Below are 13,870 nucleotides of genomic sequence, written 5' to 3'. Positions count from 1 at the left end.
GCTGTGGAAGCCTGAAACTGCCATAATTAAACACGAATAAATAAAAAACTAAATAAAGAAGTAAAGAATACCCATTAAATAAATCTGCTTCTATTAAAAGCCTCAAAAATATAAAAATGACTAAATCTACGTTTTAAATAAATTAATACAAGTGAAAATGAAATGTTAATGTCACTAACAGGTGAATTAATGCTAACTGAGATTCTATCTCAGCTGTCACGTGGTTGCTGGTCTGCAGAATGACCAACAATCATGCACACTCACACCTACTCTTAATTTAGAATCACTAGTTGGCATGAGATGCATGTCTGTGGACTGTGGGAGGAAGCCCATGCAGCCCATACAGAGCGTCCAAACCCGACACAGCTGGCTGGCAGGTTTGAACCACTGTACGCTCGTGCTGTGAGGCTGTAGTGCTAACCACTGCACTACTGTAACTGCTTTAATATAAACATTCATATCACATTTTTGGCGCATTTAATGGCATATTTGTTTGTTTTTGACCATGCCAGTACAATTTATCACGATTTTGACCTTTATTAAATAGTAGATGTAGTAATTGTTATTTAGAAAGAAATACTTTTTGACTTGATTTCTTAAAGATTGACTTGAACATTTTTACAAAAATTTTGACTTACTGTATTTTCTTTCACATTTCTAAATTTTTGTGTATTTTTGTGGTTGGCACAAATAGATTTACATGGTGAAATTTAACATATTATCATTAAAATATCTTTGGACATTTGGAGAGGGTGTACCCGGAGACCCCCGTCCCACAAACACACACATAGAGGCACCACCCTTTGTATTTTTTTTATTATTAACTCAAAAAACCTTATTCCTCTGGCGTTGCATTACTCCTCCCACCACAGGTGGGGCTGTAACTAAAAAAGTCAGTCCTTCCGGGCTCTGAGGCCTGGCTTTACGACTCTCCTCAGCTCGTACTGAAACACCAGGGGGAGGAACTTTGACCAGCGCTAGTTAGCTACCAGCTAGCTGCTCTCTCTATTATTTTCTTATTTTGTGTGCTGTTGCATATGCAGAGCAATGTGGTTTATTTATTTACTGAGCTGGCTGTCGCTGCTCATCCAGATATCCTTCGTCACGTTAGCAATAGGTAAGTGCTTGCTGAAATCCCCCTGCAGCTGTTAGCCTAGGTAGCTCATATTTGCCTGCCAATGCTAGCGGATCAAGTCAGCAGATTAAGGTGCGCTAGCGAGTGATAACTGAGCTCCGCTTTGCCAACAGCTATCGACTTAAAACGCAGTAATAAAATATGCATGTAAGCCGTGTTAGTGAACGAAGCAGAGTCCTGAAAGCTACCTACTGGCGTCTGGGCTAGTTAGCTTTAAAGGACAGGAAGTTAAGAGGAAGAGAATTGATTGAAAAAAAAGATATTAGATATTTTGTAATGACTACCTTTTAAATGTTAACAGACAATCTTTATTAGGTAAATGTTCAAATTTTCTTTTTTTGGGGGGGGGCAGTAGAATCACTTTCTCTTTGTCTTTAACTCCTAATCAGCCGATTCAGCAGCACAGAGTTCGGCCTCTTTTTGTAATCTGGTGTGAAGACCGACTCCAACTGCAGGATTCATGCTAATCTAACGTGAAGGCTTTAAATTACGCTCATGTATTTCTGTTTACATCAGAGAGGAGGATGTTAGCGCAGGAGAGGAGCAGCCTACATGTACGAAACTTTTAATGAAGGCTTGGCCCAAAGCCAGAGGTCCGTCCATGTAGACTTTTACCTGGCCACGTAACACCTACTGCATGACACGCTCAGTTATGTGACCTGACCTGTCAGCAGATGAGAAAATAAAACTGCAAATATTCATGACGTATATCGTTTTCATTTTCAATGAGACAACTCATGACATGAGTTGTCTCATTGTGTCCTCATTTTTTTATAGATCAAATCAAATCACTTTTATTGTCACATCACATGTGCAGGTACATTGGTACAGCACATGTGAGTGAAATTCTTGTGTGCGAGCTTCACAAGCAACAGAGTTGTGCAAAATACAATAATGTAAACAAGCAAAATACAAGAATGGCTACATCTGAAACTAATAAATATATGTACAATATATAATAGTATATGCATTTCTGGATGTGTATACTAAATATTTTTCTACGTGTGTGTGTGTGTGTGTGTACACATATTTTACAAATTAAATAGAGTAAACAATAAATAAAATATATAAAAATATACAGAGTAAGACATGTGCAAAACAGTGGCATTACTGTACAGTATGGAGTGCATAATGTTGAAGTTCCAGTAGTGAAGCTGAGGTGTCTATGACGTGTTCAGCAGTCTGATGGCCTGGTGGAAGAAGCTGTCTCTCAGTCTGCTGGTACGGGACCGGATGCTGCAGAACCTCCTTCCTGATGGAAGCAGTCTGAACAGTTTATGGCTGGGGTGACTGGAGTCCTTGATGATCCTCCCCGCTTTCCTCAGGCACCGCTTCCTGTAGATGTCTTGGAGGGAGGGAAGCTCACCTCCAATTATCCGTTCAGAGCACCGCACTACTCGCTGGAGAGCTTTGCAGTTGTAGGCGGTGCTGTTGCCATACCAGGTGGTGATGCATCCAGTGAGGATGCTCTCAATGGCACAGCGATAGAAGGTCCTGAGGATGCGGGGGCTCATGCCGAATCTTTTCAGTCTCCTAAGAAAGAAGAGGCGCTGTTGCGCCTTCTTCACTGTTTTGTTTGTGTGTACTGACCACGTAAGATCCTCAGCCAGATGTACCCCAAGGAAGTGGAAGCTGCTCACTCTCTCCACAGCAGCGCCGTTGATGGTGATGGGGGTGTGTACTTCTCTGCACCTCCGGAAGTCCACTATCAACTCCTTTGTCTTTGCGACGTTGAGGGTGAGATGGTTGTCTTGACACCAGTGGGTCAGGGCGCTGACCTCCTCCCTGTAAGCTGTCTCATCACCGTTGGTGATAAGACCCACCACTGTAGTGTCGTCCGCAAACTTCACAATGATGTTGGAGTTGTATAGATCAAGGCCAGCGTACGCCAAGCTTAACTGCTTATTAAGTGTTCATTCGTTTTAGAATTATTTGTTTTAATATTTTTGGACAAGTAACAGTGTTTGTTATTACTGTTTAAGGACTATAGTTTGAGTAAGTTTAATTGTGTGTGCAAGCTGCAAACACATGGCCTTCAACACACAAAGCCATTACTCATAACTCAGATGCTTATTCTGATTAATAACGCATAACTTCTTTTAAAAAAAATCATACTTTAGCCAATAGTAGTTATAGAAAGAAGTTTTATGTCTTGGCTTCTCCCTCACAGGTAGTATCCAGTTCACACATATTGACGAGTCTGATCAATTTACTGTCTGTTTGGCCTTCCTTCCACATGAGCTCAGTAACTGTGGGTCGTGTCAGTGTTGCTCAAATGAACCTACATTATTTGGTCCGTCTTTGTTGCTCTGCCACGGCTGTTCACAGGAGCTAGGTATTGAATGTCGATAAAGCCTTTGCAACAAATCTTGAAAAATGTCACATACTCAGTTTGCCTTCAGTAAATTTTAGCTGCTCAGGTGTTGAATCCTTTCTCCTCGTGGCTCCAAAACCTAAACTGTACCACCTGCTTTCCCTAAATTTGTATGTAAATGTTTTATTTATTTCTTTTTTTAAGCAGAATGATTTGCAGCAAAAGCGACAGAACAAATTTAGCAGTCTATAAAAAACAAAAAACAAAAACAACCCTAAAAGTAACTGTGTCTTACTCTTTTATTCACACTGACGCCCCTCCCCAAGTCTTCTTCTTTGGTTGCTCATTACCTTTCATTTTCTCTCAGCTGCTGGCCTCTACTACTTGGCTGAACTAATAGAAGAGTACACAGTAGCCACCAGCCGAATAATAAAGTACATGATACTGGTGAGTATTTGGGTGTGACTTAATGATGAGATTGTCTTTAGGTACTTGTTTTGATGATGTGCTGTACATGCAGGTCAACAGTGGTTTTTACGATTTCTGTGGATGTGTCCAGTTCTCTACAGGGGTGCTGGTATGCCTCTATATGTTCGAAGGCTTTCCAATGTTGATGGTGGGAGTCGGTCTCTTCACAAACCTGGTTTATTTCGGACTCCTGCAGACCTTCCCTTACATACTTCTGAGCTCCCCAAACTTCATCCTCTCCTGTGGTAAGTGTAACACACATTTGCCTTGAATTATTTGGTAAAACTAAGCAAATACAATCTGAAAAGGGGGGGAAAGTTAACAAATCAATAAGGATGCTATCTGCTATTAACACTGATCAGCCTGAACTGCTTTAACTGTGTTTTATTGATCATATCATTACCAACCAATATTACACTGGAAAGCCTTGAGTTCTGGTAGTGGGCTGTTTGTTTTGTTTGCTGTGCAGTGAAGCACATTATCCTGCCAGTGGAGGCCACTACCAGCCAGATTAATGGCTTGGTGAGCTGTGTCAAGCTTAAAGAAAAGGTTTTTGTGTCAGAAAAGCGGCTCTCTTTTTCTTGGTTAAATCACCATGGTAACTCATGCGAAATACTGATTCTTGGTTGGAGCAAAATCATGTTCAATTTCAGATTTAAAAATCACCTGGAAGCGCCGCATTTTTACTGTTTCTTTAATTTAGAGCTCGTTTTAAGTGCATTAAAGATTCTCTGTATGATTTAAATAATTAAATTGTTAAGCTGTACTTTTTATCATCATCATTATCATCTACTAATGTCTCTGACTGGAGTAGGTGTCACTCACAGGGATCATTTTGTGCTGATGAAGAGTCACATGACCTGTGAAATGCTCCTTTATAAGTGAGTGCTGAGGGCCTGAAGCAAGCTTAACAGGAGTTTTTATAGCTGCCATTTGTGATAACTGTTGTTGAGCCAGCTAAAGGAAAGAAAGCCTGGTTTTGTTAAACTTCTTGTATAGTACACCCCTCTGGCATCCAGACTCCCCAGATCCAAATCAAATGAAACGTATGCAGCATATCCTGAAACAAGCCCAATCCACTTTAACTTTCCACTACCAACAGCCCCGTGCCAGGACAGGTCAGAGCTGTTTTGGTGAAACAGTATTTTGCAGGAGGTTTTAATATTTTGGCCTGGTTGTTGTGTGCACATCTAGAAGGATAGATTCATTTTCCTTTAGTCCTAATATGGACTTCTTACACATTAAACTGTGAGTCAAATGACAGCGTTTGTCAGTGTAATGAGTGTAAATTTTCTCGCTGCAGTGTTGGTGGTGGTGAACCATTACATGGCCTTCCAGTACTTTGCACAAGAGTATTACCCATTCTCAGAGGTAATGTAATCTCAGATTCACAATACTGTGTACAGTTTTGGATATAGATCTTTTTATATTTCTCTTTCTTGTATAATCATGTGCCATTTATGCTCAACTGGACATAGGTGCTTGCCTACTTCACCATCTGCCTGTGGGTGATCCCCTTTGCCTTCTTTGTGTCGCTGTCAGCAGGAGAAAATGTTCTCCCGTCCACCATGCAGCAAGGAGGTAAGTCTCAATGCTGCCATTGCTTTTAACAGACTTTGCTCATCAGCCCGGCTAGCTCAGTCGGTAGAGCATGAGACTCTTAATCTCAGGGTCGTGGGTTCGAGCCCCACGTTGGGCGCGTTCTTTTTTGCACTTGCTCTTAGTTTCTGAAGTACATTGTAAGTTTTTAAAACCTGTTTCCTGCCTTCTATGTGTCAGTGCAGTCAGAAAACTCATGTTTTAAATGACATTTCCTGTTTCCCCCTCCCCCTTTTTTTTTTTTTTAGATGATGTAGTATCTAATTACTTCACCAAGGGCAAACGGGGGAAGAGGTCTGGGATCCTCCTGGTGTTCTCTTTCCTGAAGGAGGCAGTGCTGCCCAGCCGACAGAAAATGTACTGAGGGCTTGAGAGTCTGGGGCGCTGCCTCGGGGGTCAGTGGGGATGTGCGAGTACGTGTTGAAGATCAAAGGGGAAGCAGGAAGGACAGTGGAAATTGTTTCTGGATGGGACTAAAACGACGCTGTGGCCAAATGGGGAAGAAAGGCATGTTAAGAAATAAATAACTTAAAAAAAAAGGACGGACCAATGAACAGATCAGAGCTTCCTGCTGGACGAGCCCGGCGAGTTTACCCCGGCCACGTCTGTCTGTCTTTGTCTTTCTGTCTGTACTGACTGCCAGTAACACCCACCAGAGACCTCGTTGTGGGGATCCTATGTGTAGCGTGATGCTTTCATGTCAAGTTGGACTCATTTTTTTAAAGCTTTAGTAATAAAATATCTACATGTGGGGTTTAAAAAATAACAACCAGAGATAAATACTTGTTTTTCCTTTCTGTCGTACGTGTGTCAAAGGCCTCACACTTCATCTGATTCCATACACGGAGTAGTGTTAAAAATAAGAAGAAATTCTGATGAAGAGGATTTCTTAGATATGAGACAGATCAGAGGTACTTTATGATTCATTCCTGCACTCCAAACTTGGATTTTGGTTTTAAAAAAATGGCATATTAGTTGCTACAGGTCGCCAAACAAACATTTTAATTAGATTACTGGAAATGAAGAAGGACAAACTGTGGAGAAGTCCTGCTCTGTTTTACAAAGTATGACATGGTATAAACAATATTCCGCCTGGCATATAATATCTCAGAAAATGAATTCAGCAAAGGCACTTGTGAAGGTTTACTTTTAACTATTGAAGTGAGCTACGAGGCATGTTTCCTGCACTGGATCTCAGCGCTCATCAGCATTTGGCCACAGAAACGATAAGATTTCATGTGCTTCTACTCATAAACCACCAGCACTACAGCATCCTTTGTTTGTTTTGTTTTTGTTTTGGACTGTTTGTAAGAATTTAAACTGACATACCTGACATCAAAGACAAATGTAAACACTTGTAGAGATCAAACTTTTGCAGTGACTTTTTTTAAGCTCACCGCTGTTGGGGAGAAAAGCTGCTCAGTGTGGTATAAAGAGACAAACATTAAAAAGGACAAAATTCCTTTTATCAATTCCCCAGTGTGATTCACTGCAGGCTGATATGCGTGCAGCTGTGTAATTAAAAGAGTTTAGTGAAATAACTTTGGATTAAATGGTTATTTTTTACAGGCTGAAATAAAGGGAACAGAAACACTTACTGATGTTTATTATTTACAGTTAAATCAGGTTATAGCTTCCAGTCTGTTACGTTGTATTTGCACCGTGATGGATTTTCTAACTGCTGTCACACCCCGACCTGTCAAGTGTGTGTCGGGGCAGATGGCTTTCTTATTTAGATCCCATGTGGCCTAGATCACAGAGTACACCCGGTTGATGCTAGTGTGCACTTTGACCCCCATCAAGGTGTGAAGTGCTCCATGAATTCAAAGGAAGGAGGAGAAAAAATAATGCATGCAGACACACACACACACACACACACACACACACACACACACACACACACACACACACACACACACACACAAGCCTTCAGCTGACAGGCCACAGCTCAGAGTTCACACTCTAATGCTGTTGACAAGCCCTCACCTGGATCCCGATTCACTTCCCTGGGGGAGATGAGTGAGAGTGCAGGGATACACCTGTGACAGGCGACCCAGTTCACGGAGGTTTTCTCACCTTTCGTTCACCCCTCTGTTCACCCCGCATTTATAAGTTCAGCTTCAGGAGCGGATGGCATTTTTAATTTTTGTCACTTGCAGCTGAGGTTGTGGTGCAGGTGGAAGAGTGGGTTGGCCACCAATCGCAGGTTCAATCCCCCCGGCCCTTCCCACACAGAGTATCTCCTGATATATGCTGTGGGTGTGAATGATGATGGTTGCTGGCATTTATTGGAAACTCTCAGGTTTAAAAAGTAGACAGGATAAAGAACATTTAACACTCCGGGATGCCTGGATATTCTCAAAGACAAGGTTCAGTTTTGTGCCTGCTGAAGCTCTTGAAGATCAGCAACGTATCCGTTTTCCCAAATGCTTTTCAATTTCGGGGGGTTGTTTCCGACCAGGGCCCAAAGATTACTAGACACTTTAAATAGTTTCAAAATAAAAAAAATAGCAACAACAGCTTTATGTACGACCTTTTATTGATATTTTTAACTTGATTTAAAAACTATTAAAAGGGACCTTATATCTTTCAAGTTATGAGTACATATACAGGTAATCCCCTGGAGCAAACGCTCATGTTTCAGAGAATTTCTTTCTGCTCATGCCTCAGTGTGATGTTAATGGGATCAGATATTCCTAATCTAGTCATCTCAGTTACATCCATCTGGTTCTGTCTAAATCTGCTGACGAGGGGCTGCCAATCAGAAGAATGGTGTCCTTAAATGGAGAGGAGCTGAGAACGGCTTGTTTCAGACATGATGATCTGAGGTGCTGCACTAATGTTTAGTATAAGGATTATTATGATCTATGAGTCATGCAAAGCTACCCTAGTAGAGTTCAAGAATGAAAAAATATGAAGCTGAAAATGAGCTTAATAGTTCCACTAAATGTTTTTTCACGTATGTTGATGTCAAATGTTTCCATTTGAAAAAGCTATTTGACAAACTCTAAACATAGTGACACTCAAGCTTTTAATGCATTTCTTCGGAGCCTGTTCCCAGTTTCAGGTTAAATCTCTTCAGCCAAGACTGGGAAAGTCAGTACTGTCTAAACTCCAGCACCTCAACCAGACACATGGCCACCTCTGTCCAGGGGGAGGTGTTGTGCTCCTGAGGGCATCCTTGATGCTTGACCTCCACCATGTTCTGTGACTCAAAGTCCTGTGGCCAGGTGATCCTGGAAGGGAAGGCTCTGGGAAACAACACCCTCTCAAGGACATCCAGAGGCAGGTTAGGAGCGGGGCGAGGCGTGCTGTCCCACCTGGTGGTGTACTGAAGTTGCCTGCTGGAGCTGTCCCTCCAAATGGTGACGCTGTCACGGAGGTCGGGTTCTGCGAGGGGTTTCTTTGGCTGGAGGCCTGTGAAGATGCTCCATGGTTTGAAGGGTGGCTTAGGAAGGGTGTTCCTGTCCTCTCTAATGCCTTCAGGCTGCTGCTCCTCACAGTGGGCCTTTGCATGCTTTGACTCACAGTTGCTCTGATCTGCTAAGAAGCACTTGGTGTGATACTTGCTCACCTGCTCCCTGAGGGAGAAATCCTTCAGGAGGGCCACGCCTTTCTTCTTTGCCCACTCAGCCACCTTTTCATCAGTGAGTGTCTAATGATGGAGGGAGAAAGTGCAAACAGCATAAGAAAGCTGTTCATAAAAACCTTGACTCTACTATAATAAAGCCCCCATTTACACTGCAGAGGCCTTCCTGCCTCACGGGAGCCGCGGTTTTATACTTTATGAGCCAGTTTAAGACAAGGCGTTGATAATGTATGTGTATATTCTTTATATTTAAAGAGTATACACATACACATAATATTCTATTTAACTTTCCATGTCATATAAACAAACTCCTATAAACTAACCTTTCTGGTGAGATTATTCTGTTTGGCCATGCCCACAAGATCAGTGTATAAGGCCTGAACCAGCACTCTCTCCTTTCTTTCTTTCTCTTTATTCACATGCCACATACAGCTCTTCAGATACCTGCCCACACACACACACAAACAAGAGATTTGTTTAAAGGAAGTAGCTGTTTCAACTACAACAGTTTAAACTTTTATTTTGGTGTGAGCTTGCTCTACCTCGCTACCTTCCTGTGGCACCAGATGCAGGCTAAGTCCAGAGGTGTCTGCCCCAAGCTGTCCTTGGCCAAAACATCTGCTCCGGCCTTCACGAGGATCTCTGCACAGTCGAGAAAGCCCTCAGAGGCGGCCAGGTGCAACGGGGTCTGCCCCAAGTCTGTGGTGCTGGTTTGAAACACCCCCCAAAAAACCTCAGCTTTATTTATTATCATCACCATCATAATTATCATCATTGCAATCATTATCTCTTTTAAAAAGCATTTCTTTGGTAATTTGAATGTTGTGTATGCAGCCGCTGAGCGTGAACAATTTCATATTTCTAAAATAACCCAAAATAGAAAATACAGCTGCCTGCGCAGCCTTCTTACGCATTAACGTCGGCGTCGTGCTCCAGCAGGTATCTGAGACAGGCGCAGGTTCTGGGGAAGCTCTTGTAGGACAGGACCATGTGGAGGGGCCGGCGACCTTGGGAATCACTGCTGTTGATCCACTGTTGCCTGAACTTCACCAGGAGCTGAACATCACCCAACTCGCCATAAAGGCAGGCCATGTGGAGCGGCGGCAGACTCTGGAAGATAACGTTTCTACTCTTAGGTCTTTTTTATTTTAATTTATTTTTTTTACAGAGGACGATTTGATGTCACTGCAGAAAAACGAAAAGGTGTCATTAAGAATATTAATAACAGATATTTCAGTTTAGATATTTCAAGTTCAGGGTCCTTGGCCTGAACAAAATTAAAAATGACGTGATTTTCTTTGCCTGTTTCATCATAGGCAGTGATGTATTTGGAAAATAATGTTTGTACATTTTCTCAAAAATGTTTTAAATCCCAAGAGTATCATTATCGTTGTTAAGATAGTTTAGGAATAAGTGTATAAGTGGGTAAAAATGATAATCTGATACCTTTTTGTGCAAATGTTTAAGAAAAGACAAAATGTTACAGTTTTGCTAATGATATCTTGGTCACAGCTCATTTTTATATACACAAAGCCATGTTTTTCAGTTCCTCCAATTGTTGTGACAAATTGAAAATCTTCTTTCAGTCCCTTAAAAAGACAAACTTCTGACTTTTCAAAAATCAGCAGTTCTAATACTTTGGTCCTAGGAATCAACAACTAGCTAGCAGACACCAGCTAGCAAGAACTTCTGAGCTGTTCCAGCTGGCTGATTTGGGTAGCTGATTAGCCAGCTGCTGAGCATGGACAAAAGTTTGAATGAGTCCACATCATCTGATCCAAACCAGATAAATGGTTGTTAGGATTATGAGGAGGTTCTTGGAAGATTTTCTCCCCTGTAAGGGGGTTCCCAAAAGTCTGAGAACCACTGCTCTAAATCACTTACAATTGCTAGTGATTCACCTTAAGTGTTAATTCTATTTATATTTTAGTTTTCTTTTCAAATATATGAATGTCTTTTAGAAATTTGTAATATCCCCCCACACACTGATTTCTCTCAGCTGTTCTGAATTACCTTTCAGTGTGTTTATTGGCTTGATAGGTATTTTTTTTTAAATTCCTTTTAACTATTCTGTGTAAGGTGATCACGAGTGTTTTGAAATCAACACGTTATCACTCCCAAAACGTAACATTTTAGGCTAGGTGACAAATCGTCAACATTTTTCGCTTTAGGGTACCCAACACGTTCCTAAATGACAACATCAGAAAAAAGAGAACACATGAGAACCGTTTGGACTCAAACTACACATGTTCGTTCATTTTCTTAAAATCGCCTTGGAAAACACTGTTTTACGTCCTTTAACTGCTGGTTAATGTTAGGAATGACGTGACAAAACGTCGGTATGCTACGCCCCGTGAGTGAGAACGGGCTGTTTGAAATATGCCTAAATAACAAAATCTGTTATCATTACTATTAATAATAATGCCTATGTTTTATTTATTTTTCCACAGGATGTTGTAATGTAGAGGCTACTACTGCTTTTCTTATTTTTCTTATGCACAAAAGTGGTCTAAAGATTTTTGAAAATCCTAATGTTGATCAGCTGTTAATAACTTTACCTGTTGGTGCAGGGAGAGCTGGTTCTCATTTAAATCACACTTCTCCGGGTTCCCAGGAGCCACAGCTGGGAACATCTGCCTGCTCAGCGCATCATAATGGGACTGTTTCCTGCAAGATTAATCCACGCAGAAAAAATGCTGTGAGAAGTAAGCCGTGAAACCTCAAAACATCCGAGAGATTTAAGCTACATATTTCCTTACATATCCCCCCTTTTAAAGTTGCTATTAGCCTGCTCTTACAAGATATAGTTTTCTATTAAAACGCTCATTACAACGTTTAAAGCGGCTGTTTTGACCAACCCACGGTGTAAATTTACACTTTAAGTGCATATGCACTGAAAAACAGCACCCAGGCTTTCAGTATTAACAAAGTTTTTACCCTTTTTTACATCTTCCACGTCTCCGTTTTCCGGGCTTGTTGACAGGTTCCATGGTTGCCATGGAACTGTAACCGGGAAACTAACCCCGCTTTACGACATCCGGCACAAGAAGGAGAGAAAGCGATGAATTGTTATTTCCGGTTACAATATGTGTTAAATTATTATTATTAAAACTGTAGACAGTGTTTTTCAACCGATTTAAAGATCTGATGTCACGCGCTGTTCGACACGTGATTTGTATTCAGACCAACGAGTGTATAAAAGTTTTCTACAGTCATTGGTCATTCAAACATTTTAACCCCAAAAACAGGGGCAACAAACATATGTCCCCAGGATCGGCTTTGGAACAAGTGAGCGCATAAATTCTGGACTTTTAACTATATTTTCCCACTGAAAAAGACCTCTCCCATTCCCATTAAGTAACACTTAAACAATAGAAAATACAGAAAATGTCTGTTGTTTTTTTTTCATTATCAACAATAGAAATTTCTTTTATACAATGAGACAGTAGGCTACAGTACAAAAACAACAACAAAGAATTTAAGAGAAGAAAAGTAGTACATTTTCTATGAATTCAAGTATTTTTGTTTTATAATTACAGGACAGTCTGGGCAATGAGATACCTGAACTTTTTCTTTAAGTTTAGACTTTTATGTCCTACAGTTTAAGCCCAAACAGTCACACTGACTTATTTCTTCATTTGCCGGAGCAGTTTTTTTGTATGATGTAGAAGAGCTGGCACATACTGTTTAACTTGCTATTCTTTTTCATCTCTTGAGATATCTCAGGATATCATGTTTGCAATTTAACTTCTTTGCACTGACAGAAGGAGGAGATTCACTGGTGTGGCCCACAATGTAAAACGAGTTTGATACCTTTGCTTTAGACATTAGATACATTCAAGCAAATAATATTTTCCTCCATATAATGCAATAGAGGTGGCAAACATTAAGCACTACTATCTTAACATTATAAATAAATTCCATTCTCATTTTTATCACAATAAAAGCATGTGAATTAAACACATAAAACCATTTTCAAACTTATTTGAAGTTTATTCTATTAACTGGGCAACAGCTAGTTAACATGCACATCAGAGAGTGATAGTAAATCATTTTGTGATAGCAATACTGGCCAATGTTTTCATTCCCTGCCTATGGTCCACACATTGTGCAGGCCTGGTCGTTCTCCTTCTCATATCTACACGATATACTTGCTCTTTTATCTTTTCAATAAAACTGAAATTAAAAGTCATTTCTATCACATTTGATAGCACGAGTTATGTCTGAGTGTAATAGCTTGTGACAGATAAAGGTAGATCAGTGGTTGTATGCATGGCAGAGGCGCACTTCTACCCTCTCACGCAGAGTCCACAGCTCTCTCCTCATATATCCCTGGTGTGCTCATATTGATAGTTCATTACGGGTCCCTGCTGGCTCTTGGCCTTAGCAAAGTAGATCAATCTTGCTCGTGCTGCGCAGGCCACATGTGAGGCCGATATAAATTAAACAGTTACTTTATGGTCTCCATATCTCTGTGGCAGCAGGCCTCTCTGATCACAGCTACTGACCAAAGTGAATGTGACGGAGTGCAACTCAGTAGACAGATACAGTATGTGCAGAGGAGGGAGAGTGGACACACTGGACAAAGGATGCTGAAGATGGAGCTGCCAGGCAAGAAGAAAAGAAGTGAGGGCAGATATGCTGAAGGGTTGGTGTGACACAGATAGGGTGAGATGGAGGGAGATAATAAACTGCGGAGATCCCTAAAGTGAGCAGCTGGAATAAAAATAAGATACAGATGTCACTAAGAACTCTGTGCCGTGTC

General features: G+C 41.0%; 2 protein-coding genes and 1 non-coding gene across 4 annotated transcripts; 2 read left to right on the top strand and 1 right to left on the bottom strand.

The window, feature by feature from the left end:
• The first annotated feature begins 928 nt into the window (after positions 1 to 928).
• On the top strand, positions 929 to 7,057 carry tex261 (testis expressed 261). The gene is made up of 6 exons (XM_085398262.1): positions 929 to 1,117; positions 3,817 to 3,896; positions 4,009 to 4,162; positions 5,221 to 5,288; positions 5,396 to 5,498; positions 5,765 to 7,057. Exons 1-6 carry the CDS (start codon positions 1,048 to 1,050, stop codon positions 5,878 to 5,880), a joined length of 591 nt encoding a protein of 196 aa, XP_085254388.1. The 5' UTR covers positions 929 to 1,047; the 3' UTR covers positions 5,881 to 7,057.
• trnak-cuu (transfer RNA lysine (anticodon CUU)) lies at positions 5,544 to 5,616 on the top strand. Its single transcript has one exon. It is a non-coding gene; the product is annotated as a tRNA-Lys (tRNA).
• A 980-nt stretch (positions 7,058 to 8,037) lies between the features above and the next one.
• ankrd53 (ankyrin repeat domain 53) lies at positions 8,038 to 12,104 on the bottom strand. 2 transcript variants are annotated; one of them, XM_085402421.1, is made up of 6 exons: positions 12,043 to 12,104; positions 11,664 to 11,772; positions 10,016 to 10,215; positions 9,648 to 9,812; positions 9,429 to 9,549; positions 8,038 to 9,171 (listed from the first exon to the last, which is right to left on the bottom strand). In XM_085402421.1, the coding sequence occupies exons 1-6, from the start codon at positions 12,102 to 12,104 to the stop codon at positions 8,614 to 8,616; spliced, it is 1,215 nt and encodes a 404-aa protein (XP_085258547.1). In that variant the 3' UTR covers positions 8,038 to 8,613. The 2 variants fall into 2 exon arrangements, with proteins under 2 accessions (XP_085258547.1, XP_085258549.1); XM_085402423.1 differs by lacking the exon at positions 12,043 to 12,104 and having other exon boundaries at positions 10,016 to 10,290.
• Between the last annotated feature and the right edge of the window lie 1,766 nt (positions 12,105 to 13,870).

Source organism: Rhamphochromis longiceps, linkage group LG3 (genome assembly GCF_057381845.1).
Source record: "Rhamphochromis longiceps isolate RC_006_pf linkage group LG3, R_longiceps_female_GT1.1, whole genome shotgun sequence".
NCBI classification, from domain to species: domain Eukaryota; kingdom Metazoa; phylum Chordata; class Actinopteri; order Cichliformes; family Cichlidae; genus Rhamphochromis; species Rhamphochromis longiceps.
The sequence above is the reverse complement of the archived record's forward strand: the minus strand, read 5'-3'. Positions and strand labels throughout refer to the sequence as shown.